Below are 25,869 nucleotides of genomic sequence, written 5' to 3'. Positions count from 1 at the left end.
AGCGGCAGCGACAGCGGTGGGTTGGAGGAGCGGGCGGGTCGCTGTCGTGAAGAGGGAAGCGAGTGCGTGCTAAAATCAAGGTTCGAAAGAAAGGAGTTGAAGAGAAGCATCAACGCGTGTGACTGTCTGATCCCGAATGCAGAGGTGGGCGAGCGCAAAGTGGTGGTGTTGTGGTGGGTTTTCGGGGATGAGAGAGAAGCGTTAGTGACCTGCCGCTCCATGAGAGATGCGCTCACCTGCTCCCTCTCTCTCTGTGCTCTGTGCCTTTCTCCGGCCCCCCCCCCCCCCAGCGGAACCAGCATCGGTCGGCAGAACCAAGTCTTAGCAACGAGCGAAAGCGGTGAGAGCTGGCACAACAGCGGGCACGGGGCACTTGTCCTCGGCAAATAGCGGTCTTCTGACGTTTTGCACCAATCCACGGTTGTTCCGTTTCTTATCGGCGCACTCCACCTCCGAAATCTCTTATCGCTTTGGAGCGCAGGCCAAGTGGTACAGAGAGCTTGATTTTTTTTCTTGTCGCGGCAGCGATCTGGGGCGGATCGGTGCATCTACAGCAGACTCGTTGCAGAACATAGATACTCAGCAAAACAAGTCATATATCTGTCGCAACAATGGGGAAAAGGTGAGTTCACTCCCAATGTCATGGCACATTTTTAAGACTAATTGGTTTCTGAATAGTTCTAAACTTACGGCCTCAAGCAAGGCCATTGACCCCACTCTCGATGCCCTCTTCGCATCCAGTGTAAGTCGTTTTCTGCAAAAGTCGACCAATGCAGCCATGAAAACTCTAACAAAATTCAGGCAGGACCTGTGAAGGCCCCGGAAAAGTCAAGGTACTCCGAAGCGCCTCCACCGAAGGCAAAGGCCGCTCCAGAGGCTTCCGACGACGATGAGGAACTACCTGATGCCGACGACGAGGAGCTGTCTGAGCTTGGTAGCGATGAAGACATTGACCTCGAGCATATCGCCGATTCAGAGGAGGAGGAAGTGTCAGAACCAGCTGCAAAGCCCAAGAAGGAGCGCAAGCGCAAGAGAGTAGAGGACGACATCGAGGGCAAATACCTGAGCAAGCTCGCCGAGGCAGAGGAGAAGGAGATCCATGCTGAGAAGCGCAGCAAGAAGGAGTCCAAGGATGCGGAAGAGGACGAAGAGTCTGCCTCAGAAACATCTTCCGAGGGCGAGAGTGCGGGTGAAGGCGAGGAGGATGAGGAGGAGGAAGAGGAAGAAGAAGAAGAGCAGGAGGAGTCTGACGATGACGCCGTCCCCGTCCACGAATCCGTCGCAGCCGAGAGCAAGGCCAAGACAAAGGACACGGAGCTCGAAAAGGCAAACCGCACAGTCTTCCTCTCCAACGTCGCCTCCGAAGCCATCGACAACAAGACGGCCAAGCGCGCCCTCGAAGCCCACCTCACCAGCGTCCTCGACAAGGACGCCAAGCCCCCGCAAAAGATCGAGTCCATCCGCTTCCGCTCCATCGCCTTCTCCGGCGGCGGCCTCCCCAAGCGCGCAGCCTACATCACAAAGTCCCTCATGAACGAGACGACCAAGTCCGCAAACGCCTACGTCGTCTTCTCCACGCCCGCCGCCGCGCGCAAGGTCTGCGCCGAGCTCAACGGCACCATCGTCCTCGACCGCCACCTGCGCGTCGACAGCGTCGCTCACCCCGCTCCGACGGACCACCGCCGCTGCGTCTTCGTCGGCAACCTCGGCTTCATCGACGACGAGACCATCCTCGCCACCAACGAGGAGGGCGAGACGGTGCAGAAGAAGCGCACCAAAGTGCCGGCTGACATTGAGGAGGGTCTCTGGAGGACGTTTGGCAAGCACGCCGGCAAGGTCGAGAATGTGCGCGTCGTTCGCGATCCCAAGACGAGAGTGGGCAAGGGTTTCGCCTACGTCCAGTTCTACGTAAGTTGCCTTCAAATATTACGACGTAGTGGGAGAAACATTGCTAACCAAATATCCACAGGACGGTAACCACGTAGAATCAGCCCTCCTTCTAGACGGCAAGAAGTACCCCCCGATGCTCCCCCGCATCATGCGCGTAACCCGCGCAAAGGCCCCCCACAAGACCGCCCTCGCCATGGAGCGCACCAACAAGGCCAGAGCCGCCCAAGCAGACGCTTCACGCGGAGCCCCCGGCAGCACAAAGTACAAGGCCAAGATCACCCCCGAGCAGCAGTCCCTCGCCGGCCGCTCCAGCCGTCTCCTGGGCCGTCAAGGAGCCCGCCGCGAGCAGCGCAGAGGCCGAGAATTCGAAGATAGGAAGCCGCGCGCCCCTGGCAACGGCTCCGGCGCCATCCCCAAGGATGAGATGAAGAAGCCCGAGGACTTTATTTTTGAGGGCCGCCGCGCCAGTGCCAAGGACGGCAGGCCAAAGGATCTCAAGTTCAACAAGCGGAGTAAGCCCCTGAACAAGGGCGGCGTCAAGAAGAGCAAGCCTACGGGCCGTGGTGCCAAGAGAGCCGCGGAGTGGAAGAAGAAGCAAAAATGAATCTAACAATTTGCGGAGGGGGTGGGGTGACCTACTTGTATTGAGGTAGTTGCATGAAATACCAAAAGTAGACGGATGGAAGCGTCGGGAAAAGGCGTACAAAATAATGAACATTATACAAAGCACATTGATACATCTGTGACTTACAGAGCAACCCTCGATTCCCACATCAAGTATTGTTTTGCTACCAATAGCACATATGTACGTTACACTCTGCAATCACAGCACCGAATCACAACATGCAAATTAATTTGGAAGAATACGTCGATTTACAAGTGACTAGTTTCAATCCCCCAAGAGGCTCTCGTCAGACAAGTCAGGAGGTACCACGTATGTACTTGTGAAAGAAGAAAGTGACTTGGTCTCATCTATTATAACTCGAGCTTGACGCCGAAATATCCATTCGTTGGGTTATGGGTTAATCCAGTGCCTTGTGCGTCCATGTCCGTCCGGCGAGAACGAGAACGAGAACAAAAGTCTACCGAACCGACATCCCGACGGCCGCCAAAAGAACAAACTTTTTTTCATGCAATTCGGTTTTCGTCCAAGGCTGCCGGGTTCGTCATTGTTCGTTGCAGCAACCGATATACCGCGAAACAAAAAAACGGGACGGTCTCCGATGTCGGCTTAGTACTCGGCATCATCCTCCTCACCCTCGTACGAGTCGGCAGCAACCTCCTCGTAATCCTTCTCAAGTGCAGCAAGATCCTCACGGGCCTCGCTGAACTCACCCTCCTCCATACCCTCACCGACGTACCAGTGGACGAAGGCACGCTTGCTGTACATGAGATCGAACTTGTGGTCCAGTCTCGACCAGGCCTCGGCGATGGCGGTGGTGTTGGACAACATGGAGACGGAGCGGTCGACAGAGGCGAGACCACCATCGCCAGCGGCGGCGGGAACGGCCATGGGCTTCTGGTAGTTGATTCCGAGCTTGAAACCGGTCGGGCACCACTCGACCAGGTTGAAGGAGGACTTGGCCTTGAGGGCAGCAATGGCGGCGTTGCAGTCGCGGGGGACGACGTCGCCACGGTACAGAAGGGCAACAGCCATGTACTTTCCGTTGCGGGGGTCGCAGACGACCATCTGGTTGTTGGGCTCGAAGCCTGTGATGGATTAGCGCTCGTTCGTATTCACATTTTGCTGGCAGACGATAAAGACATACACTGGAAGGTGAGCTCCTGGACCTTGAAACTCTCGTGAGAGCTCTTGTTGGCAGAGATGACGGGAGCGTAGCTGATCAAGGGGTAGTGAATACGAGGGTAGGGGACCAAGTTGGTCTGGAACTCGTTGAGATCGACGTTGAGGGCACCATCGAAACGGAGGGAGGAGGTGATGGAGGAGACAACCTGGGCGATGAGGCGGTTGAGGTGCTCGTAACCGGGACGGGGAATGTCGAGGTTGCGGCGGCAGATGTCGTAGACAGCCTCGTTGTCGACGAGGAAAGTGCAGTCCGAGTTCTCAATGGTGCTGTGGGTAGACAGGACGGCGTTGTAGGGCTCAACGACGGCAGTCGAGACGCGAGGGGCGGGGTAGACGGCGAACTCAAGCTTCGACTTCTTGCCGTACTCTGTGGAGAGGCGCTCGAGGAGGAGGGCACCGAATCCAGAACCGGTACCACCGCCGAAGGAGTGGAAGATCAGGAAACCCTGGAGGGAGTGGCAGTTGTCTATAGGAGGTATTGGTTAGTTTCGACGTGGCCGGCGGGCCGAAAGGCATCAAAAGGGGTACGGACCAGCGACGCGGCGAACACGGTCAATGACATTGTCGACCATCTCCTTGCCGATGGTGTAGTGACCACGAGCGTAGTTGTTGGCAGCATCCTCCTTGCCGCTGATCAACAGCTCAGGGTGGAAGAGCTGACGGTAGCCGCCAGTTCGGATCTCGTCGATGGGAGAGGGGTCGAGATCGACGAAGAGGGAGCGAGGAACGTATTTTCCTCCGCTCGTCTCGGTGAAGAAGGTCTCGTAGGAACCGCCGTCGACGACGTCCTTGGCGCTGGGGTCAGGACGACCATCGGAGCCGAGGCCGTGCTCGAGGAGGTAGCTGCGCGTTGGGCGGTCAGTTTCACCGGATTTCGCGTTTGGATCGGGAGGTTATGAGATTGGAGGTCAACGTACAGCTCCCAGGCAGAGTTACCCAGCTGGGTACCGGCCTGACCGAGATGAAGGTGAAGAATCTAGAGATATCGCCGTCAGTATTGGGGCCACACACCGAGGTCAGGATGGATGGGACAGCTAGGTAAGGTAGGCTAGATTTCAGGGGTCGCCTCGGTACGGGAAAATGGGGGAGAGTAGCGAGCAGCCAGCAAGCAACCCACGATCCCGCGGGAAGCTGTGATATGGAGGATTTGGAGTAGAGATCAGAAGATAAAAGGAGAATGAATGACATTGAACATACCTCGCCCTTCATTGTGTAATGTGGCTCAATGAAACTTGGGAATAGCTGCGACGCAAAGTGGAATGGGGAAAGGGAATATTTTCACGCGCGCAGCGCAGAGTTGAGGTTCGGAAGAGCTAGGGGGAGGAAGGTGTTGGTGATGGTTTTCAGAGGTTTGGAGTGGAGGGTCACTTGTTGTGGGCAAGGCGGGGCACAATCAACAAGGCCGACCAGTGGCGCGATAGGCTTCAAGGCAAAGGGTATTCCCCCCCTTCTTCACTGGGCTTAGCGCCTGCCTTTCACTGCTAGCTTTAGTGCTCTAACAGCTGTTGGTGTGTTGGGTTTCCAGTACCAAGATGATTGCGGGGTTCCTTTGAGCCAATCAAGTACCGGTGACACTCTCACCGCTACATGGCCCAAGCGTTTTTCCCTTTTGTCTATTGGACGACGTTCAGGGGTGCATGAAGATACCCGCACACTGCCACCTGCCATCACCATTTACCGGCCCTTCACACGGCAACAGCTGCGATATACGACGGGATATCAAGCTCGGAAATGTTCTTTCCTTCTTCACCTGGCTATCAAGGCAGAAACAGACATATTTAAGGCTTCAATTGCATTCAGTATCCTCACCGCTCACTCATCAGCTGCCACATCTTCTCTTCCTTCTTGACACAAATGGTCTGTGCGGGGAATCCGGGGTCCAAGGCATTGACTTTCGGGAACAGCAGGCGAAGATCTTGCCAGATTCGTAGTGCCTTTGATGAGAAAAAAAAAATCTGAGAGCACTTGGGGAAGGCTGGTGGTTCAACAACTTTGAGGCTCTAGCACGGCTATACCCTGGATTCTTCTTCTCTAATTCAGACAGCCAACTTGACTCGACGTCGTTCAAAGGCGTATCCTCGTAGTCGGTGACATCCGAGCGATCTTCAGAGGGGCCGAGCCAGATCCGGCCCCACTCTCCGCTTCCGTTTGTCGTCCGACGTCAACAACTTCTCCTTGTCCAAGGTAGCCCTACAACAATTTAGACGACAAGGCGGATCAAATAACTCAAGTTCAAAGTAATCAATAGATTGTCAAGGGTATTCAAGTTCGTCACAGCTCAAAGAATAACTCTTCTGGTAGGAACGGGTTGGTTCCCGAATTGCCCACTCCAAGGTAGAGACTAACTTAGCCTCGAGCAAGGATACGCAGTTGAGGGCAATATTACCTTATAGTTCATGGGTTAGGTGTCAAAACTGCTTTAAGCTAGCTGCGACTTGACATAATCCATCTCGTTGTGTTACATTCTTCAAGTTACGAGTACAATGGTTTAGAGGCGCATGTTCATAGCGTACTCGTTTCCACCTTCAAGAGAGTGGTAAATGGCAAGATTCATGGTTTCACAAACATCCTTCCTAGGCAAATTTGTACAACCTTGATCCTATCAAGTTCAGTTTCATCTTGTGCTTTACGGCATTTCCTTTTTCCTTCAACGCCACGCCAATGTTCCTCCTTCTAAACGGTCACAGCTTGTTCTGCTATCTGTTCCTGACCCTTCGGCAACGTGAGAGTATCTTCCATCAACGACTTTGAGGCAGTCTAGACTGCGTGCTTTTTGGCAGTAGCCAGCTGGGGTCGGGGAGGGATCACCTAGTTGATCGTGACAGAGCTTCTGCTAGTAAAATCTAATTTGGACCTCATGTATAATTTTCTTACCTTTCTACAGTGGTACCATATCACGTCCAGACCCAGCCTTGAGAGATGCGAGACCCCTCACTACGCCTATCAATCTCTAATCTGCTATTATCGCCTGGAAAGAACGAGATTGGTCCTCATTTCTTGTGACTTCAGTAGACAGAATGTCAACCATAGGAGCCCCCAGTGCTAGATGTTTCCGAAGAGCTCCGGGCCATCGGAACTCTCTCGTCGCAGGCTACATGCCTTAGCTCCGCAGAAAACCAATTAGATGGGTCGAAAACAACAAAAGCCAGAGCCAGCATCCGCTTTATACTTGAGAAACAGGTTCCTTCTATGCTCAAGGGGCAAGACTAGCCCTTGGAAGAAAGTGGAAGTGGAAAGCGAGAAGAGTCCCATTACCTTTCTTAAATGGCAATTGCGACAGATCCTAGCACCCTTGTCAGATGCTGTCTGCTGTCCAGCTTGAACTAGCCCACGTCCAGACTTGTGATATCCATCGTTCTCGACCAAAGTCCCTTTAAAGACCGTAGTCAGTCCCAGAATGATCTCTTAAATCTCAACGAAGGGGGCACACCTGAACCGGGTCATTCTCGGCTCTTGCCATCTCATAGGTCTTACATGCCGCAATGCCGTATTCCCTCATCAATACTGCACGTCCCGTAAAATGCATGCAACTCTCACCACCTAATCAAATGCTACATAAAACGGGCGCTAAGCTGCCGGTAGCGGGGCCGACATGATACGATATCGAATGACACAAGAGCTATTTCCATCACATTTTAGACCTTGTGGACGAATGTTGAAAAACCCCGGTAGATCGACATCTTCAAGGCCGCCATAGGTAACTGCGGTACGACGTGGTGCTGACACCTCCATATAAGCGTGACAATCACGACCGAACTCCGTAAACTTTGGAGTATACGGCAAAAGTGGGAAAATGATACAAAATACCCTTCTTCTCTCGCGAGACCGCGACTTTCAGGTGGTGAAAATCCAAGATCCCGACGTAGAACAGCTCAACATCCAGCGACGTCAGGAGACAAACCGCCCAACATGGCCATCTCAAACCTCACATCCCTCGACCTCTCCCCCCTCCAATATACCGCCCTCTTCCTCGCCCTCCTAACCCTCTACTACACCCTCACCTCCCTCCTCACATGGCACCGCCTCCGCCACATCCCAGCCTACTCCCCCTTATCCACCTTCTCCTACCTCCCACTCTTCCTCATCGCCCGCTCCGCCCGCCAAGAAGAAATCTACCGCACCCTCAACACCTCCCGCCTCGTCCGCGTCGGCCCCAACGAGCTCCTCACAGACGACCCCGCCGTCCTCCGCCGCATCAACGCCGTCCGCAGCGACTACGGCAAAGACTCGTGGTACTTCTCCAGCCGGTTCAACCCCTACCAGGAGACCATGTTCACCACGCTCGACAAAGGGGAACATGATCGGATGAAGGCCAAGACGGCGGCGGCGTATGCGGGGCGGGAGGTGGATTTGCTGGAGCCGAGCGTCGATGTGCAGGTTGTGAGTTTGGTCAGGCTTTTGAGGGAGAGGTATGCGTATGATGGGGGTGTCAGCGGCGGTGGTGATGGGGGACGAGGAGGAAGAGGAAAGTTGGTGGACATGGGAGTCTTGCCGGCGTATCTTACCATGGATGTGATCACCGCCGCCGCCTTCGGGAAGCCGTTTGGGCACTTGGAGGCTGATGCGGATGTGTTTGGGTTTATCAAGCAGATGAGGGATAATTGGCCGTTGATTGCGATCACGTTGGATACCCCGTGGATCCGGACGATTCGGTTTTCAAAGTTGTTTCTGAGGTGGCTTGGGCCAAGGACGACTGATGAGATTGGGCTTGGGCAGATGATGGGGTGAGTATCGTCTTTCATCGCGGAAGCCGTTCATACCATAGGAGTTGCGACTAAAGGGGTGATAGGATTGCCGAGAAGTACGTCGGAGAGAGGTTCAAATCCACCTCGAAGCCTCAGAAGGACATGTTGGTACGTCCATCTACATTTTACGAACTCTGCTTTTTGCCCTGGGAGATGGTACTGACGAATTCGACCAGGGATCGTGGATCAAGAACGGTATGACGCAGCAAGAATGCGAAGCCGAAGGCCTCTTCGCCCTCGTCGCCGGCTCGGACACCACCGCCTCCGTAATCCGTGTCACAATGCTGCATCTGATGTGCAACCCCAGGATCTACCACAAATTCAAGGCCGTCATTCGGGACGCCGTCGCCTCTGGTGTCTCGACTCCGATTACCTTTGACCAAGCCAGCAAGATCCCGTTCCTACGCGTGCGTATCACCCCCTATCCCCCCTCCCCCTCCCCCATCCAACAAGCGATACATACTCAGTACATGACGATACTAAACCCTTACAGGCCCTAATCTACGAAGGCATCCGAATCCGCGCCCCAGCAACAGGCCTCTACCCCAAAACCGTCCCGCCCCAAGGCGACACCGTCGACGGCAAGTTCATCCCGGGCGGCACCGCCATCGGCATGAACGCTCCCGGCCTCCTCAAATCCCCCTTGCTCTTCGGCCCCGACGCGGAACTCTTCCGGCCGGAGCGGTTTCTCGAGGTCGACGACGACGCGGCCAGGCTGAGCATGGAGCGCGACGTGGAGATGGCGTTTGGGTACGGGCGGTATATGTGTGCGGGTAAACCGGTGGCGTTTATGGAGCTGTATAAGGCTTTCTTCGAGGCAAGTTCACAGTGACTAGACTAGGGCTGTCATCGACTAGGGATACGAAATGCTGACGTTTGCGCGGTTAGCTTATGCGCAACTTTGATTTTGAGCTTGCGGATCCGGTGAGGCCGTGGGATTCGTATAGTTATAACATCTTTGTGGAGGAGAACATGTGGACCAAGGTGACCATTTCGGAAATCAAGTAGGAGTTTATCGTTGCGTACGTCGTTTGACGGATGAGAGTTGCATTCCCTCTTAGACACTCGGTTTGATCGTCAATTTCCCCTTCTCCTAGAACGTAACAAGCGAGAGGCAACAGTTCGATGTGCTTAGTAGGCCTAGTTCTGGTAGCCATTGACGAGTCTCCAGAATAAACGAATCTGGACACGTTCCGTCGTAACTCCATACCGAGATGTTCTGGTTCAAATTGCTCAACCAATAGAAATAGTGCCTGAATTTGACTTTCAATGGACAGCCTCGCCTGTGCCATCAACCTGCATGAAGCTTGTGAATGTCGACTATCCACATATATGTGTTTGCTGGTCTAACCAAGAGCATGAAGATTGAGGTGATCCAAAACAACAAGCCCGGCCCGCGTGGTCGGGACTGAACTCGCTCCTTCGGATCTTCACGTCCCTACTTCCTTCCTTCCTTGACCTACCTTACCTCAGGCACCCGATGGTATATACCCCCCCTCAATCCCATTCCCGTCACCAGCACAGCAGCGCCCGTCTAGGTCGGCGAGGTCAGGTCAAGCTGTGTGCGAGGTGGTCGAATGGTCAAAATAAAAACAAATACTCCTACGAAGTCAGATCTCGGGTTGACTGAGGGGCGCGCTGTTCAACTCCGGACAGGGCGTGTATTATATGGTCAGTATTTCCCCTCCCTTCCTAACCCTTTCTGTTTTCCTTCTTCTTTTTATACTAAGCAGTAACATACTCCGGTGAGCACTTATAAATGCACATACATACGCACTCAGATCCAGGCTTTGGCCCGAAACATCGCTTTCGATAATCATTCTTCGAGAAAGAGCCTCAAACTGTTTCCCCATCAAAGAATCATCCAATCTAGCGTGCCACATGACCGAAATAGGCCATAGCATCGATGACGAGCATGAACTTATGGCATGGATCGTCAACGAGGCACAATAAGGTTCTGACAGAGCGCCCACTCCCGTGCGCCGCGCGCACGTTATGATGCAGGTCTTGCGCGTAGCACGAAATTGCCTATGCGGGGAACAAGCTGACAGAGGAGGGCGAAATCGTACAGATGCCTGGAACCAATTAGCGTCCATATTGCGCATTAGCAGGGCAGCAAAGAGCCCCGTGGAGGGCTTCAGCTTCCCTACGATTCCCAGTTTGGGACTTGGGAAGTTGGGACTGGGAGCAATAGGTCGAACCACACGGGACCGCGCGACGCCGGTGCACCCCACGTTGGGTTTCGGGTCGCCCCGGACGAAAGTCTACGTGCCGAACGGTAGCTTCAGGCCCCGCCCTCTCCTCAGCGGGTTCAAGTTGGAGCAGCAGCGGTGCCGGGATTCTCTAGTATGGGGGCCACTTGTTAAACGCCCACACAACTCGGTTAGAATACGAATAAGAGATATCCAGATTCGGAACTTTTGAAAGCCCCGAAGCCTTTCTGTGCCGTTGCCAAGCAATTGGTTGGCTAAGAACATCTTTCTCAAGATGCTAACCGCTGACTCTCTCGATCTTCGTGCACCTGATGGGGGGCATCGGCTGCTGCGAACTCCAGCTCCGAGGAGTTCAGACTGAACCCCGGTACTGCAAAATGGCATTTCGGCGCAAGGACCGGCGAGGTGGGGAAGCCCTGGGACTTCCATGAGAAAAGCGTTTAGCGCATTGATCGGCTCGAATTTCAGATGCGACGGGCAAGGAACGCGTCTTGAAAAGGGAATCTGGCATAAAAAGCCTCCCAGCTCCCCCCTCCTTTAGCGTTGCGTCATGGAAAAACAAGCTTCCTTCTCCAACTGCACCTAAAATCGTCATCTGTGTAGTTCAGAGAGTTGCAGCGCGCCGACTTCACAGTAGCAGTCGTTCGACACGGGAGCTCCGAATCCTAGGACGGAGGGAAACTGGTGGATATTGATCAACATGGTGCTGGAATCTTGGACGGCGAGGGTCGCCTTCGGCTTCCTGGCGGCTTTGCTGGCATATTTTTGGAAGATCAACCGTGCCATGTCAACGATCCATCCTGAGGCTCTGCGGGTGTCGCCGGATCGATGGACGCCAGAGAAAATCAAGCGTACCTTTGAGCGTATGGAGAAACAGCCCGTTGACTGGACTCCGCACTTACCGCCAAAATTGGATCGTCGGTACATCATTGTTGGAGGCTCTGGCAAGTATTCTGCGAAACCCGTCACGTATCGCTACTGACCATGGTATGGAATAGGCCTGGTAGGAGGGCAGCTGGCTATTCAGCTCATTGCGCGCGGCCATCCGCCAGAGGCTATTCGAATCATTGACTTCCGTAAGCCTGGCCGCGACGACATGAGTGAGGGTCCGATATCTAGAGTTGATTTCGCTCAAGCCGACATTTCTTCTGAATCAGCAACCTCTGCCGCATTTGGTAGATCGTGGCCACAGTCGGTAGCACATCTTCCATTGACCGTATTCCATACCGCCGCAGTCATTCGTCCCTCAGAGCGTAGCCAGCTGGTCTACGAACGTTGCTCCCTCGTCAACACTAGGGGAACCGCCCATGTTCTTGCCGCAGCTAAGACTTCGGGAGCAGATGTTCTCGTCTTTACCTCGTCTTGTAGTGTGGCCTTGAAACCCACCAAATTCTTCAACGCTCCGTGGAGTCGGTGGCCGACGAACTTCTTCCAGGTCCTTGATGAAGTAGACTTCAAGAAGCCGATGCGTCCTCACGATGAGTTCTTCGCCAACTATGCCAGAAGCAAGGCCGAAGCCGAGCGACTCGTCTGCAGCGCGAACCAGGTGCCACAAGATCCCACGCAGGCAGGGGGCTTTCGCACCGGCGCCATCCGGCCAGGAAATGCCATTTACGGCCACAAGGACGATTATCTGGTTGGAGCGACAGTACGCATGGCCAGTTTCCCTACCTTCACAGCGCCCTTTATGCAGAACTGGGTCCATGGGGCCAACGTGGCTCTGGCACATCTGCAGTACGAAGCAGCCCTGCTCGGCCCTCACGCGCACAAAGTGGCTGCCCGCCCATTCCTTGTCACAGATGGAGGACCGCCTCCGGTTTTCAAGGACTTTTACACACTCGTGCAGTCGGTTAGCGTGACACCCTTTCACGTGCAATATCCGCCGCCACTGATTTTGCTGCTCTTGGCTCATTGCATAGAGGCCTATTGCTTGTTGCTTTGGAAGGTGCCAGCGTTGCAGAATATCTTCTCGGAACCCGGATTGCCGTTGTACATGCTGCAGCCCGCTTCCGTGGCAGGTGCCATCAATGCTATTATCAACGATGCCGACGCTCGACGACGACCAGAGGAGGGCGGATTGGGATACCAGGCCAAGTGTACGACCATGGAGGGACTGTGTATGCAGCTCGGCGCATGGAATAAGTGGGTGAAGAGCGGAGGCGAGAAAGTCAGAAGCGAGAAGGGCATCGTCAAGGATGTTCTTGAAGTTGGAGTCGAGCCTGTTGCGAGGCGAGCATGAGGTCACAAACTTCAGCCGGCGGTCGACTGCTGGAGACCCCTTTTGGTGCATGTCGAAGGAATTCAGATTTCATCTTCGGCGGCGAATCCAAGAGAGTGGAGTATCCAGGTTTTGCTGGCGCCGTACAAAGGAAAAAGTTGTAGCTCTTGAAGAATCATGCAGCTTCCCGTCATCGGCAATAGCTTGGCAGTGTCTTGATCCAAGCTTCAGGTGTTGACCATGTAAGTGGCACACGCTTGTCGACAGGATGACAGGTGACGTCTTGACACGGCACGGAGATCCGGAACCTGGATCCTCGTCCGGCCCCCACAACCCCGGCTTGCCAAGTTGGCGGCGCTGGGGGGCAGCTGCATGGCGCTCCGAAAATCACTTCTTGGGGTTCTTGTGATGGGAATCCCGTAAATCCCATGCTTAGGCATAACATCGTTCTTCGATTAAGTCCGTTAAAAGCTTCAACGCACGCTAGGAGGGCCTCCCTCAGAAGCCGATCCATTGACTTTCTAGACGGAGGAAAACATCGCTGAGGCAGCTCAACAAGCCAAGCCACTCAACAGAAGATGAAGCCATAGACTGAGGGCTGGCGGCAAAGACGCTGGCTGGGCGATGCGTTCGTAAGCTTGGTGGCGGGGTCGTGCCAGCGGGTACAGACAAGCAAAGTTCGTATCGGCAGCCTCTTGCAGGTCTAGGCCAACTTTGCGAGCAGTTTCTGGCGACGCCTCAAGAAATGCGCAAACTTGGTTCGCGGGTGGCTGGCGAAGGACGGGAGGGTGTGATGAGATGGATGCAGCTGGACGAGGCGGAGAATCTGCATGGCCGAACAGACGCTGCAGATGGTCCGATGTAAGTGACGGTTGGCTAGTCATAGCCGGTGCGACAGACACATGCAGAATGTTTGCGGTTGGCTGGAAGACAATACCTATGGTACTGGCCATGAGTGAATCACCAATGTACTCTGAATTGAACAAGAGACCGTTTCTGCTGCCCAACCGTCGCCTGTTGGAAACTGGAACATATCGAAAGCGGATGAACGTTGCCGTGAGAGACAATACCTAGTCGACTTTTGCATCCGATAGCAAGCTCTGCTTCAGGCGGGTTGGTAGCAGCCCCTCCCGCATACCGGTACCCCAGGCGTTTGGTGCAGATGGCTAGTGTAGATAACTAGTGTCACTGTTGATGACGATCACTAGAAAGCTGGGCAAGCAATTGACTGCAATGATTGGCCAGCGAGCTCGTGGTAGCTCAGCGCCCAGGATTGTGAGAGGTAGCTCACCATGGTCTGCCAGTGCCACAGGTGCCAGGTGTTACTTCGGGTTAGTGCTACTGCAAGAGCGTGCGTGGACTGGCCGCGTTGCCGATTTGAGAGACTCATTGTCTTTTTCATCCGCCCAAAATCGACATTGGAGTTGGCGAGGCGGCCTCTTTGTGCCGTGATTGTTGGCTGGCGTCCAACGGCGTTGGAGCTTTGGGCACGAACATCCGCATGCGCCGGGCTACTCCATAGGTTGCTCCACGAAAAAAAAAAAAAAAAAAAAAAAAGAACCGTTGCAGCAGGCATTTGTAAGGCCAGCAGGACAGGGTTTCTCGATATGGGGCCGGGCTCAACCGGACACTAAGGTGAGTGCTCTGTGGAGAGGTTCAGGTGGTTGATCATGATGCTGAGATGTCGGCTTGTGAAGGCTCATGGCGTCTGCTGTACCACCATTCGATACTTTGCATCTGTTCACAGGGGAAAAAAAAAAGGGGTGTTTGGAAGGTAAGGAGGTTCGCAAACAGAAACAGAACATGGTACAAGAGTGAGGCAGGGAATCAGTGAACAGGGCGGCAATTCAGCGACGCCAAGAAGAGGGCGACGCGATGCGATGTGAGAAGGGGCGGGTAAAGGCCAGGTTCGTTTCGGAAGATGAGACGTCTTTTTGGTACACCATAATAGCTGCCACTTTGGTGAATTGGCGATTGACGATGCAATCCGTGTAATCGAGAGTGGTCTCTAGAGATGCCGCCGGGAAATATTCCACGTCTGCCGGCAATGAAAGAGCCATCGGGAAATCAATGAATCTGAGGCATCGGTAGGTTGTGCAGTGGATGACAGTGACGGGGAGAAGCCAGAGACCGAGGGCGAAGAAGAAGCAGCAAATGGGACGGCGCCCGGAGCAAAGTGCGTTGCGTTGAATTGATTGGCAATAGATACCCTTGCCCCCACACAAGAATGGAGATGGAACCTGCGAGTCTCCCGGACCACGGCAACAGCCAAGCTGCATATCTGTGGCTAGTGTTCCTGCCGTTCTAACACCGTTTGGGACTGGTGTTGTTTCTGTAGACCGAGGAGCGGAGGAACTCTCGAGGAAGTTGAGGGAAAGAACACCAGACCTCAGTCACGATTCGTACCTGGTCAAGTACCTAGTAATAGAGGAGCGGAAGGTGGACCTGTGTTGGGTAACGTTAGACCGAGATGAAAAGCCCGGGCCCTGCGAAATCTGAAATCTGAAGGAGACGCCGGCGGAGGGGGGGGGGGGGCAATTTTTTCCCTCTGTGCCTCTGTGCCTCTCTACCTCTCGCTATCTCATTTTGCTTCTCTCTGTTTTGTTATGAGACAGGCACCGCAAGGAATGCGACTGTAATAGCACTTGGCGCTGCGACCATCGCCTGGTCAATGGAATCTCGCGTGCGGCGTGCCATGCCTGTCCTGTCGCGACTGACAGTAGCCGTTCCCATTACTTTCCTTAGTCAGGCAGCATCTCTCACTGAACTGTAATGAGAGACTGACCTAGCCAAAGGTTCGGCGGGAAGAATTATGTTGTTCCCGGTGAATCCTGGAGTGTGCATGTATGAGTGAACACTCAGCCTAGCCGGTGGCATGGCATAAGCCGCGGTGGCACAGGCAAACTACCGAGCCATGTCTGTATTAATTATGGAATGAAAGCGGAAAAGATGCGACGACGCGGATGAGGCCATCACGAGGGTCGCTGAAAGTTTCAGTCTCCAAAGTCTGAGGCGACAGGGACCAGGTGCCACTGACAGGGCAGCCCTATGCCTGCTTAGCTACGCAGTACCCCCCTCATATGAGCATCCACCGTTGCGGCACTTGACAATTGACGATGTTATTGTGAGATTGGGATCAAGTGTATCAGAAATTGCGCTGTGGGAAGTAGAAGAAGAATTAAACCACCACCACTTCGCGGGATGGCGCTGTCTTAGCTTCTGCTCGAGAAGATGCACTTTGATTATCTGCACAGCGAAGATACGTAGGTACACATCCAATTCCCGCCATGCGCAACCTTGTAGCGTTCCTATCTTGATTAAGGCCATGTGCGGTACGTACCTCCCCGGCCAGTCGGTCGAGGACCCGCCCCTGCCGATAACAGCAAAGCCGCGGACTGTCTGTGCGAATTCGCTGACGCTCACGCACGCTCTCGGTGACGATGTCGCTTCTCAGTTCTGACCTCATCACGAGAATTCCATCGTGATTCAACCCGAGTCCGCAACGGCAACCTCGATTGGACTTTGCTCGACGGAGATACGGCGGCTGCACTGGAGGATGTGCATATGTTCCTGGTTGGGTTTCCCCTCTCCCCCACTGTGACCCGACATTTGCGATGGGTGGACCCCAGCCACACGTCTGTATCCGCCAGTACGTACCCGTCTTTGCAGGCCTTCCAGTTTGTGTGAGGGAAGAACGGGCCAAGCCCGGCGACTTGCGACTGTCATGTAAGTGGTACCCTTGTATTGTGCCCAACACGGACGCGCCGGTGCAATTGCTGCTGGGCGGACGTGGGCATCGTGTCCCTACCTTAGTGGAAAGAGAAGGGAAAGCGAGGGCAAGGCCGCACGTGTGAGGTCGGGTAGGTAGGTGCTAAGAGAGGGAAAAATGTGTGAGAGAGAGACCGGGAGAGAGAAAAAAAAGACGCGGTAGGCCGGACAGGTACCGCGCAATCAAACCATGCGTTGCCTGTCTTTCTGATGATCGCAAGAGGGAAGGTGCGGTTTCTGCTGTTCCACCAGCCACCCTTGTAACTGTCCACTGGCACCTGCACTCATACCTGGACTCCTCACACTTTTTTCCCGCTCCCCCCATTGAGCTTACCGCATTCAAGGCAAGTGCGACCAGAGAGACAAGCGTGGGAAAGAACCACTCACACACACCCCGAGGTACCTGCCGCTCTTGTTGCTGTTGCTGCTGTTGCTGCACTCTTGCCTCATAATAAAACCACATCGTTGCCCGCGTCGCCCATCTGTTTTGACCTCACCTCTTCTCTTTTCCCCGTCCACACTCCATCAAACATCACCAGCAAGCACATCCAGGCAAAACATCTTCACCCCGCCGACGATACTTTGGAACTGAATATCGCTTGATTGATTGTCAGACGTTCTCTCCCGTCTCCATTCAACAACTTCAACCAACCACAATTTCCACTACCTCTACACATCACCAACAGACAACATGCGTACTTCCCTCGCCATCGTGGCCCTCTCGGCCCTCACTGCCGTCTCTGCCCAGCGCAAGGTCTACACTGCTGCCGATATCAACGTTGCTACTGTCTCCGTGAACCAGAGAGGTAAGTCAACCGGGAGAATCATGCCATCATCTTCGGCAATCCGGCTTTGCCGTATGATTACAGCCACTGAGCATTGACTAATTCTTTTTTCCTTCCACAGCCAGCTGGTGTGTCGCCGAGCGCAACACTTGCAAGGTCCTTTGCGAGCCTAACCCCACCACCAACGACTGCGATTCTGTAAGTTCTCCTCTTTTTTCCTATGCTAGACCAGGAGCACTAGTTGCTTGTTGATCACCCCGGCCCGAATTCAAAGAGGCCGACGCTCGTGGGCAGCATGGCTAACTCTTACTCAATAGACCACCCTTGTCTACTCTTGCCTCTGCCCCAACGGCTCTGCCCCCGGCCTTGAGTACTACGAGCAGACCATGCCCACCTTCATCTGCGAGAAGGCCTTCGAGGACTGCATCACAGCCAACGTTGGTGACGCTCGCGGCCAGACCAACTGCACCGACACCATCAAGTCCCAGTGCGGTACCATTAACGCCCAGGCCGACCAGGCTTCTGGTGTTTCTACCACCACCACCGCCTCTGCTACCAGCGCTCCCACAGGAACTAATACCGCCGCTACTACTCCCGCCGCCTCCAGCTCTAGCTCTTCCGCCTGGGCTGTTCCTACTGCGAACCCCGCCCACGTCGGCAACGCTGCTGCTGTCGCTGCCATTGGTCTCCTCGCCTACATGCTTTAGATTGATTCTGCACTCTATTAGGCTGTGGTAAACTGCGAGCCGCGATTGCTTCATGCGGCGACATGATTGACAATCGCGGGCTTTGAGCGGTATTTCGCTTCTCTGTAATCACCTTCCCTACTACCCGGTCTGCGTGCTTACCACGCGGCTCCCTAATCTTTTTTGACGAGGAATACGTGGAATTATGCGATGGAGACGATGGATATTCCCACCCGTATGGCATTTTGAAGTTCTAGGAGGAGTCAGTGCGTTACAGGGACGGGTGATGTCACCCCATGTTGCTTTTGCTCTGCATTTCGCGTTTTAGGCATGATTGAAAGACAGTCCAGACGACGTCAAAAGAAATGAAGAATTGATTCCCCCCAATTCCCTGTCCCCTCTGCTTTGAGCGTTGACTACCGGCCTATCACCATTATGGCCGACCATCATGGCCGACAATGGGCTTGTGACAGTCTCCCATTGGCCTTCTTTGAGGTATGCCGCATCGTCCCAAGCTTGCAAATCTTCACTAACACATGCCTTTGTCAACGCCAATAGGAAAGGTCCTGAAAGCGGTCAAACATCCCTTGTCCCCATTGTTTTATCAGCTTTCTGTTCCACGGAACTGCTAAAGACAATTCCTTTTGTCTCTATATCGGAATGGTTTCATAGTGAATACTGCTATTGAGGGAAACTACGATATATATTCCAACTTACTGCCGCCTGTATGACAGCAGTTCAGCTCTTCGCAACACATACCTACCTCATATCATTCATTCGTCCCAATTTGCATCATTGACTGATCGCACCCACAAGCACAACATTGTACATTTCACCAACTGACTTCACAAGATACACCCAAGTCCACCATGACCAAACGCCAAACACAAACCACACCTCCGCGAGTGTCATTTGGCGTAGAACTCGAGTTCTTCGTTGCCTTCGTGCGCGAGGGGGAAACAGACCCCGACCATGCCATCAAGCATGAACTACAGCCTCTTGTCGTAGTTCCCCCGGATGATGGGATCGATAAGCACGGCCTTCCGCATACGGCGTACGATTGGGACGAGGACTTTGTGTTCCACAGCATTGGTGACGCCTTAGCTAAAGCTGGGTTGCCGGTTTATGGCCAGGGTCAATGCGGTGTGTCCGGCTCTGTGCAGAGCAGGCAGAGTAAAAAGGCCATTGACGCGTTCCAGCTAAAGACAGACATCTCTCTCAAGGCTGACCACGTCGACGGGTACCGCTGGCAGCGCGTCGAAATGATATCACCGGCTATGTACAACATGAATATGTCTTTTGACATGGTTCGTCTGGCGGTAAGTGTAATCACTACTAACTTCCGATGCCGAGTGAATCCTAGCTGTGGATTCCACGTTCATGTGGGTGTAGGACCGACGCAAAGAATCGACGCAAGAACTTTACGGCATTTCGCTGCCCTCTTATGGGCTGCCGACCCTCTTATTAGTCGACTTCATCCTCCTTGGCGCGCTACCCTCGCCTACAGCCAGTCTGCTCGAGTGAACGAAGCTACACCGCTGGGACAGGGCAAAGGCCCTGCAGGTGCGACTATTGACAAAGACATTGCCCCACGGGATTTGAAGAAGATGAAAGTTCTGGGAAGAGACCGCTGGCTTGGCGATTCAGTTGAGGTGGACACGACCTCAGAGACGATGATTCGCGAGTTGAACTTAGATCAAGAAGACGATGAGGCCCTTCTGACAGGCCACGAACCATGGCAGCATCGACCGGCCATTCCCGAAGTCAGGGACCCAAAGAGTTCCGAAGCTCGCTCAACCTCGCCATTTGGGTTTCCTCCACTTAGATACGAAGCTCCTGTACCAATGCCGAAGAACTACCGCAGCTCTGCAACCAAGGGCGTAATCCCACCACGGCCTCGACCTCCCCCAATCAAGAGACGCTACGCTCGTGTTCCCGGAACGATGCGAAAAGATATCCGCGGAGATCCCGACTTCTTGGACGGGTACATCCTAGGCCAAGGAGGAAGTATCGAATGTGTGGAAGTCAACCAGCCGTCTCGATGGGACGTCATGTCTGGCGTCAGGGATCTCCTCGGTGCTGACATGACGGTCGCACAGGTTGGGCAGTTGATGACGCCTGCCTTTCTCCCCAAGCAAATCAACTACAAGTTCAAAGCCTATGATTTCTACTCTCTCGAACATCTCGCCCCGCAGGATGGAAACGGCACACGGACGACGTACCCCACGAAAGACCATACGATTGAGTTCCGCGAGGCGGCGGGCTCTTTGGATGTGGAGTGGATTGCGACCTGGGCTCGCATCTGCTGTCGCCTACTCGAATGGAGCCGTGATGCCGAGCCGACGGAGTTTATGTGTGTGATGCGGCTGCTGGCGTGGGCCCAGGAAGAGGAGGGCGCTCAGTACGACGTGGTTGACTTGTTGATCGATCTGGGCCTGATCACCGAAGCGAGATTCTGCGAGGACAGGTTACAGCAGGGGGAGGCTGCGTGGTGGGAGTGCGCCAATCTTGGCGCTCTCGAAGGGTCTGAGAATGCTTTTGGAGACGGGATGGGATACCCGGTGCCTGGATTCGACGACTACGAGATGCCTGATGTAGAGAGTGGCGGTGGGCATCGGTACCCCGGAGTCGCGTTCGGGGGCTGGGACGATGCTCACGGTGGTGAGTATAGGGGCGGAGAGGGTTGGGATTCGTCGAGTGGCAGTGATGCTTTCGAGCTCGAGTGCAAGGCACCTGAGGCTGGCGAGAAGACCGAGACAACTACACCCGACACATTTGCGAAGGTAGCCGGAGATATGCCTACGGCCGGTGAGACATACCCGGAATACACATCGGAGGAGAAGGCAGGTGGTGAAGTGGATGAGCAAGGTGAGTCTGCGGCGCGGGCGTCGTAGTTCGAGTATCAGCACAGCTCGCCCTAGAATTACGATTGAGTGAGAGGGGTGTGAGAGACTGATTGAAAGGTGGGTGTTGCCGATGTCTTAGATACGTCGTCGGAGTATGCTTGGGTTGAACATGATGAATACTCTCGCGAGAAGAAGCGGGTTGAGTCAGAGGATGGCTTTGAGATTGTGGAACGCGAGAATTAAGGCATAAGTCCTTAATGGGTAAGATAGTGGGAAGTTATTGAGTAGACAAAATATGATTCTCGTCAGGAACAAAGCTATTGAGTGTTTGAATATAATCAAGACGACTTGGCCTGATGTGAGATTGTGTTGTTTGACTAATAAGGTTTGGTCGAGCTGGGGATGTCGCATCCGAGTCTCGTTTCCTTTACACAGCCTCCGGCTAAACATTTTGTCTTTTCTTTTTTTCTTTTTACTTCGATGTAGAAGACGGGATAATGGATGTGGTTGCAACAGGACGGAGGTACACGGATACTATTGCCAGAATCTGATTCAGGATAGCCGAAGATAGTGAATTTTGAATGGAAATCTCGAAGATGACGGGAACCACAGGAGCTGTAGTTTGACTCATCCTTTCGAGAGACCATTTTAATACCATCCCCTCGAACACTGGGCTCGAATCTTTTACCACCCTTTTGTCAACGGACTCGGTCGGGACTTTAACTCGTCTGGCTGGGAGGATTACAAACCAACGGCCTTTTTCATGATGAAAAGAGTTCTGACAGTCTAGTCGTCAGTGATCGAGGCAGAAGAAGTGGCTGGCAACTTTTCAAACATGTTGACTGAGTGAGACGTCGTCCTCCTAGAAATTTGCTCACAATCTGGAAACATGGTTGTTGAGTAGGACATCATAAGTAGGCTCCCCAGCGGTTGGACCAGATGCTGGATCAAGGCCCGATAGTCTTCTACCGCTGATAAACCATCCCTTGAAGTAGAACATTTGATCTCGTATCTACTACAATGTTCCAGGTTTTGAGGCCTGGCGGCCTTCGTATGACAATGCCATTGTTCGCACACTGGAACATCGTTGTCGAGAAATTGAACGAAAACAAAGGAAAACAGATTGTGGCCCAAGGCCCGTTCCGCAATACAACGTCAAGCTATCTATTAAAAGGGCATCTTCAGCCCTGCTATCCTTGCAAATCTCAAGTTCTCGGTACTCAATTCCAGCTGACATTCGAGAAGTTCCTTGGTGGCAGAACACTAACAGGTATCATACAAGGGCCTCCATCCGTACAAATCCCTTCGACATATGCTCCCTCATCCTCCTGTGCCTACGACCATGGGTTTCCAACAAGCACAACGCCAAGACCCACCAGCCATCCTCGACCGTCTCGCATTCCTACCGCTCGAACTCCAAAAGCACATCCTCTACGACTACCTCACGGTAAGTAGCAGCCCCTGCATCTTATCCCTCTTTGTTCCAGACTGGGCCGTCTGCGCCCGCGCCGCGGACCCCGTCAACGAGATTTACGACCTTCAGCGGATCGACGTCTACACCAAGAGCGCGAGCGTGTCCGGCGGCGGCGGCGGCAGCGTTCGAGGGAAGTACGAGTCCGGGGTCCGGCACGGTTATGGGGATCACGCTTCCTTTCCGTTGATGAGGCAGGTAAACGGTTCACACGACCAGCAGCACGGTACACTGCTGCTGGAAAAAGAGCTTGGCAGGAGGTTCCCGGCCGCGATGAACTGGGCTCTGCGCGACCTCGGACGGAACGGGCTAAGAGTCTTTGAGCAGGTTTGGCCGAGGGGGCACGACGATGGGGTAGGTAGGTGCATGGCTTCCGGGGCGCTCGTCTTTCGTGAAGCTGGTCGTGGTCACGGGCGGGATGCAGACTATTCTCGTGCTACGGGAGCAGCAGCCCCGGCCTCGGCAAAGTCGGATACGTCGTCGTTGTCGTTGCCCCGTCACCTGATGTTCAACAGCGTCCCCTCCGATCCCTGGCTCCAGCTCCGGCTGCGCCGCAATGCCGTGACCGACTTCCGATGCGAGATGGCCTTTGTCATCGAACGGGGACTTCCTGATGGGGAGTTTATTGCGGTGGACTGGACTGCCATGACGCGGCTCGAGACGCTCTTTTTAGATTTGCGGACGTATGCGAGCGGTAGTGGTGGCGGGTTCCTCCAAGACGCGATCCGGCGTGCCGCGGTGAAGATGGGGTGTCTTCGGCTTCGGTGTCTTGTCATCGCGGGGTTGAGGACGGGGGAGAGGTACGGTAGGTCACAAGTGTGTGAGTGGGAGACGGACGAGCAGGATGAGGTCGACGGGGAGGTGAATTGGGTCAAGGTCTTCGCGCCGGCGTTGGGGGAGGGCGGGAGGCTGGTGTTTATTGACCGGAGAGTTGTGGATGTTGATTGGGATGCGTGGAGGGTTCGGGCCGAGGGGGAAGGCTTGTTGGCTCGTCAGGGGAGGGAGGGTGAAGATGGGAGTTGTGATACTGGGGCTTATTTGAAGCATTTGGACAGAGTGATGGGTGGCCGGTGAGTAAGCCTATCTTTTTTTCTGAAAAGTGGTTGCGTTACGTGACAGCCCATTGATAATGAAAGCTTTGAAGTCGTTGGCGATGTCCCTTGTAATTGGCCTTGTTCCCCCTGAAGCCCACTATCGGCAGAGCCAATCCCCCGCTTGCTGAACCTCGCACCATATAATAGATACATTACACTCCGCATTGTGCTTCATTGCTGCGTGATATCATAACCATCCTTTCTATCTATCTAACGTCCCCCATACACCACGACGTGTGGTGGTTTTTCCTTCCCGCTGCATAAGACTACTTGGCTACGCCGTAATGTAGCACGCCTCAGTGTGAGTCACCGTCTGTTGCGGCAAGTTTCTGATGGAAACCATCAGGCCTCTCTCTAATGAAAACCAAGCGCCGTCCAGCTGATACATGCCTGTTGATAGAAAGCGGCGCAAATGTTGCAGCCTTGCTGGGGTTACGGTTCTCTCGAGCCTATTTGAAAGGCTCATAAACAGGAGCCGAGGCTGTGATTCCAAGAATCACCTTCCCATCGAGAACGAGCTCTTCCGTTGCCTCTTTCTCGAATGATGGTCGTCGTTATCTACAAAGTTAGCGCTGACCGCAACTCTGAGATGAGAGGAAACTCACAACCAAGTCAATCTGTACCAGATGAATATCCGTAATTGCAAGCCTGCTGTCCACAGGCTTGACATGCGTAGATGTCTCCGCCACCATTGCCATGGCGAAGTTGGACTTCAAGTCATCTCACACCTCCTCCCCTTCCCCCTCCTCAACCAAAACCCTCATCCTCTCCGCCTCCTCCTCGGAATCCCCCGCAGGCGGCTTCGTCGGCTTCAACCCCTCCATCTGCAAATACCGCACCAGCGTCTTGGTCGCGCACGTCACGCCCGCGTCGCGCTTCAGCTCGGCGTACGAGCAGGCCGGCTTCTCCTGCAGCACGCGCAGGAGCGTCTTGACGTCCCGATCAGACAGGATACGGGGGCGGCCCGGACGGGGCCGGTCGCGGCCCGCCTGCTGGAGGCGGTAGCGCGTGACGATGCCCTTGATGGAGGAGACGGGGACTTCCTCCTTGATGGAGATTTCTTTGAGGGACATGCCGAGCTCCGAGAGGACGGCGATGCGGGCGCGCTTTTCGGGGGAGTATTGCGGTTTGCGGGGCTTTGGTTCTGGGGCGGCGCGGCGAGGCATTGTGTGAGAGGTGTATGTGTTCGTTGAGGGAAAAGTGAAGTGATGTGAGGGTTAGACGATAGATGGGATGATCGCTGAGATTTTCGCCGAAGATCAGATGAGTTGAGGTGGGAATTAAAAGGGGGGATGATTATTACGTTGCGAGATGAGGCTGGAGGATGAGAAGGAGGATGAGATGTAGACGATAGCGGCGCATGTCGAAATTTTCGTTTTTTATTTTTTCTTTTGGTGAACCCCGGTGGCTGGGCCCACTTTCTCGGGGTGGATCAGGGGTGCTGCGTTCGGGGTAGTGGATACCTCAGGTTCCTCGACGAGGCGGGGGCAAGGGCCACCTCAGGTCTGGACAACTTATGGCTAGTGGGGGGTTTATCTCAATAGCTGGAGGTGCGCGTCTCTTTCTATCACCATATCGTTGGGAGTAAAGTAAACCGCAGTTCATCAAACTCCAGAAAATGGTGCGAGTGCCCCAGAATACTGGTTTTCCTCCCGGCTTTCGAGGGTGCCAAAGTAAGTACCTGGTATTCCGTACCACCTGCAAGAGAAGGCACCCAGGGTGCCAAGCTTAGGTCTCGGACAGGAACAGCTCGGAGCAGCTCAGTGTGCTTAGATAAGCTAGCCATCGACCAATAGATTGAAATCTACCTCTCCGAGCATGCAACTTGAAGGCTACCTACCTTGCGGCCAAAATCAAAGTCTGCGAAAGGTGGCTTTCCTCCATTATCGTGATCAGTCTTCAACATCTCCTTTCTTCTGTGTGTTTTCGTTTCTTTTCTCGGGGACAGAGCGTCATAAGAAATAGCAAGTCTGACAAGAAGAAAGTATGACCCCATCACGGACCGCCGATGATGCTACAATCAGCACCAGCCACATGCACTGTGCCACGCTGGAGTATCTTGCTCCTCTGGCCGTAACCTCGCGATCTTCAATTAGATCCAACCATGAGCAACGGGATAGTGAAATTTTCATATGATCTAGCGGTAAGAAGGAAGCCTCTTCTGGCGAAAGACACCTCGGCACACATGAAAAAGTGGTCCGCCGGCATCACTTACACGGGGTACAGGGATGTTGCAACAATCCAAGATCCCTCCCATGGGCTTGGGTGATGGTATCAAACAAGAGATATTCCCCGTATACCAAGGCGACGAGGGATGAGGCATATGGCATATGAATGAGTTGTAAC

General features: G+C 54.0%; 9 protein-coding genes across 9 annotated transcripts; 6 read left to right on the top strand and 3 right to left on the bottom strand.

The window, feature by feature from the left end:
• Positions 1 to 611: 611 nt before the first annotated feature.
• Positions 612 to 2,494, top strand: CCOS01_17014 (RNA recognition domain-containing protein; the record flags this gene model as incomplete). Its single annotated transcript, XM_060465148.1, has 4 exons — positions 612 to 622; positions 679 to 742; positions 802 to 1,908; positions 1,970 to 2,494. The coding sequence occupies 4 exons, from the start codon at positions 612 to 614 to the stop codon at positions 2,492 to 2,494; spliced, it is 1,707 nt and encodes a 568-aa protein (XP_060304317.1).
• Positions 2,495 to 3,121: 627 nt separating this feature from the next.
• Positions 3,122 to 4,906, bottom strand: CCOS01_17013 (tubulin/FtsZ family protein; the record flags this gene model as incomplete). Its single annotated transcript, XM_060465147.1, has 5 exons — positions 3,122 to 3,600; positions 3,660 to 4,163; positions 4,230 to 4,540; positions 4,615 to 4,673; positions 4,895 to 4,906. The coding sequence occupies 5 exons, from the start codon at positions 4,904 to 4,906 to the stop codon at positions 3,122 to 3,124; spliced, it is 1,365 nt and encodes a 454-aa protein (XP_060304316.1).
• A 2,700-nt stretch (positions 4,907 to 7,606) lies between these two features.
• Positions 7,607 to 9,450, top strand: CCOS01_17012 (pisatin demethylase; the record flags this gene model as incomplete). Its single annotated transcript, XM_060465146.1, has 5 exons — positions 7,607 to 8,421; positions 8,487 to 8,550; positions 8,619 to 8,849; positions 8,936 to 9,223; positions 9,331 to 9,450. 5 exons carry the CDS (start codon positions 7,607 to 7,609, stop codon positions 9,448 to 9,450), a joined length of 1,518 nt encoding a protein of 505 aa, XP_060304315.1.
• A 1,905-nt stretch (positions 9,451 to 11,355) lies between these two features.
• On the top strand, positions 11,356 to 12,894 carry CCOS01_17011 (3-beta hydroxysteroid dehydrogenase/isomerase; the record flags this gene model as incomplete). The annotated part of the gene is made up of 2 exons (XM_060465145.1): positions 11,356 to 11,572; positions 11,654 to 12,894. 2 exons carry the CDS (start codon positions 11,356 to 11,358, stop codon positions 12,892 to 12,894), a joined length of 1,458 nt encoding a protein of 485 aa, XP_060304314.1.
• Positions 12,895 to 13,424: 530 nt separating this feature from the next.
• On the bottom strand, positions 13,425 to 13,826 carry CCOS01_17010 (uncharacterized protein; the record flags this gene model as incomplete). Its single annotated transcript, XM_060465144.1, has 1 exon — positions 13,425 to 13,826. The coding sequence occupies one exon, from the start codon at positions 13,824 to 13,826 to the stop codon at positions 13,425 to 13,427; it is 402 nt and encodes a 133-aa protein (XP_060304313.1).
• Positions 13,827 to 17,332: 3,506 nt separating this feature from the next.
• On the top strand, positions 17,333 to 18,133 carry CCOS01_17009 (uncharacterized protein; the record flags this gene model as incomplete). The annotated part of the gene is made up of 3 exons (XM_060465143.1): positions 17,333 to 17,447; positions 17,548 to 17,624; positions 17,744 to 18,133. 3 exons carry the CDS (start codon positions 17,333 to 17,335, stop codon positions 18,131 to 18,133), a joined length of 582 nt encoding a protein of 193 aa, XP_060304312.1.
• An 848-nt stretch (positions 18,134 to 18,981) lies between these two features.
• Positions 18,982 to 21,201, top strand: CCOS01_17008 (uncharacterized protein; the record flags this gene model as incomplete). The annotated part of the gene is made up of 2 exons (XM_060465142.1): positions 18,982 to 20,980; positions 21,098 to 21,201. The coding sequence occupies 2 exons, from the start codon at positions 18,982 to 18,984 to the stop codon at positions 21,199 to 21,201; spliced, it is 2,103 nt and encodes a 700-aa protein (XP_060304311.1).
• Positions 21,202 to 22,270: 1,069 nt separating this feature from the next.
• On the top strand, positions 22,271 to 23,503 carry CCOS01_17007 (uncharacterized protein; the record flags this gene model as incomplete). The annotated part of the gene is made up of 1 exon (XM_060465141.1): positions 22,271 to 23,503. One exon carries the CDS (start codon positions 22,271 to 22,273, stop codon positions 23,501 to 23,503), a length of 1,233 nt encoding a protein of 410 aa, XP_060304310.1.
• A 742-nt stretch (positions 23,504 to 24,245) lies between these two features.
• On the bottom strand, positions 24,246 to 24,689 carry CCOS01_17006 (transposase; the record flags this gene model as incomplete). The annotated part of the gene is made up of 1 exon (XM_060465140.1): positions 24,246 to 24,689. The coding sequence occupies one exon, from the start codon at positions 24,687 to 24,689 to the stop codon at positions 24,246 to 24,248; it is 444 nt and encodes a 147-aa protein (XP_060304309.1).
• Positions 24,690 to 25,869: the final 1,180 nt, after the last annotated feature.

This window comes from Colletotrichum costaricense (genome assembly GCF_030867565.1).
Source record: "Colletotrichum costaricense strain IMI 309622 chromosome Unknown Scaffold_37.1, whole genome shotgun sequence".
Classification (NCBI taxonomy): Eukaryota; Fungi; Ascomycota; class Sordariomycetes; order Glomerellales; family Glomerellaceae; genus Colletotrichum; species Colletotrichum costaricense.
The sequence above is the reverse complement of the archived record's forward strand: the minus strand, read 5'-3'. Positions and strand labels throughout refer to the sequence as shown.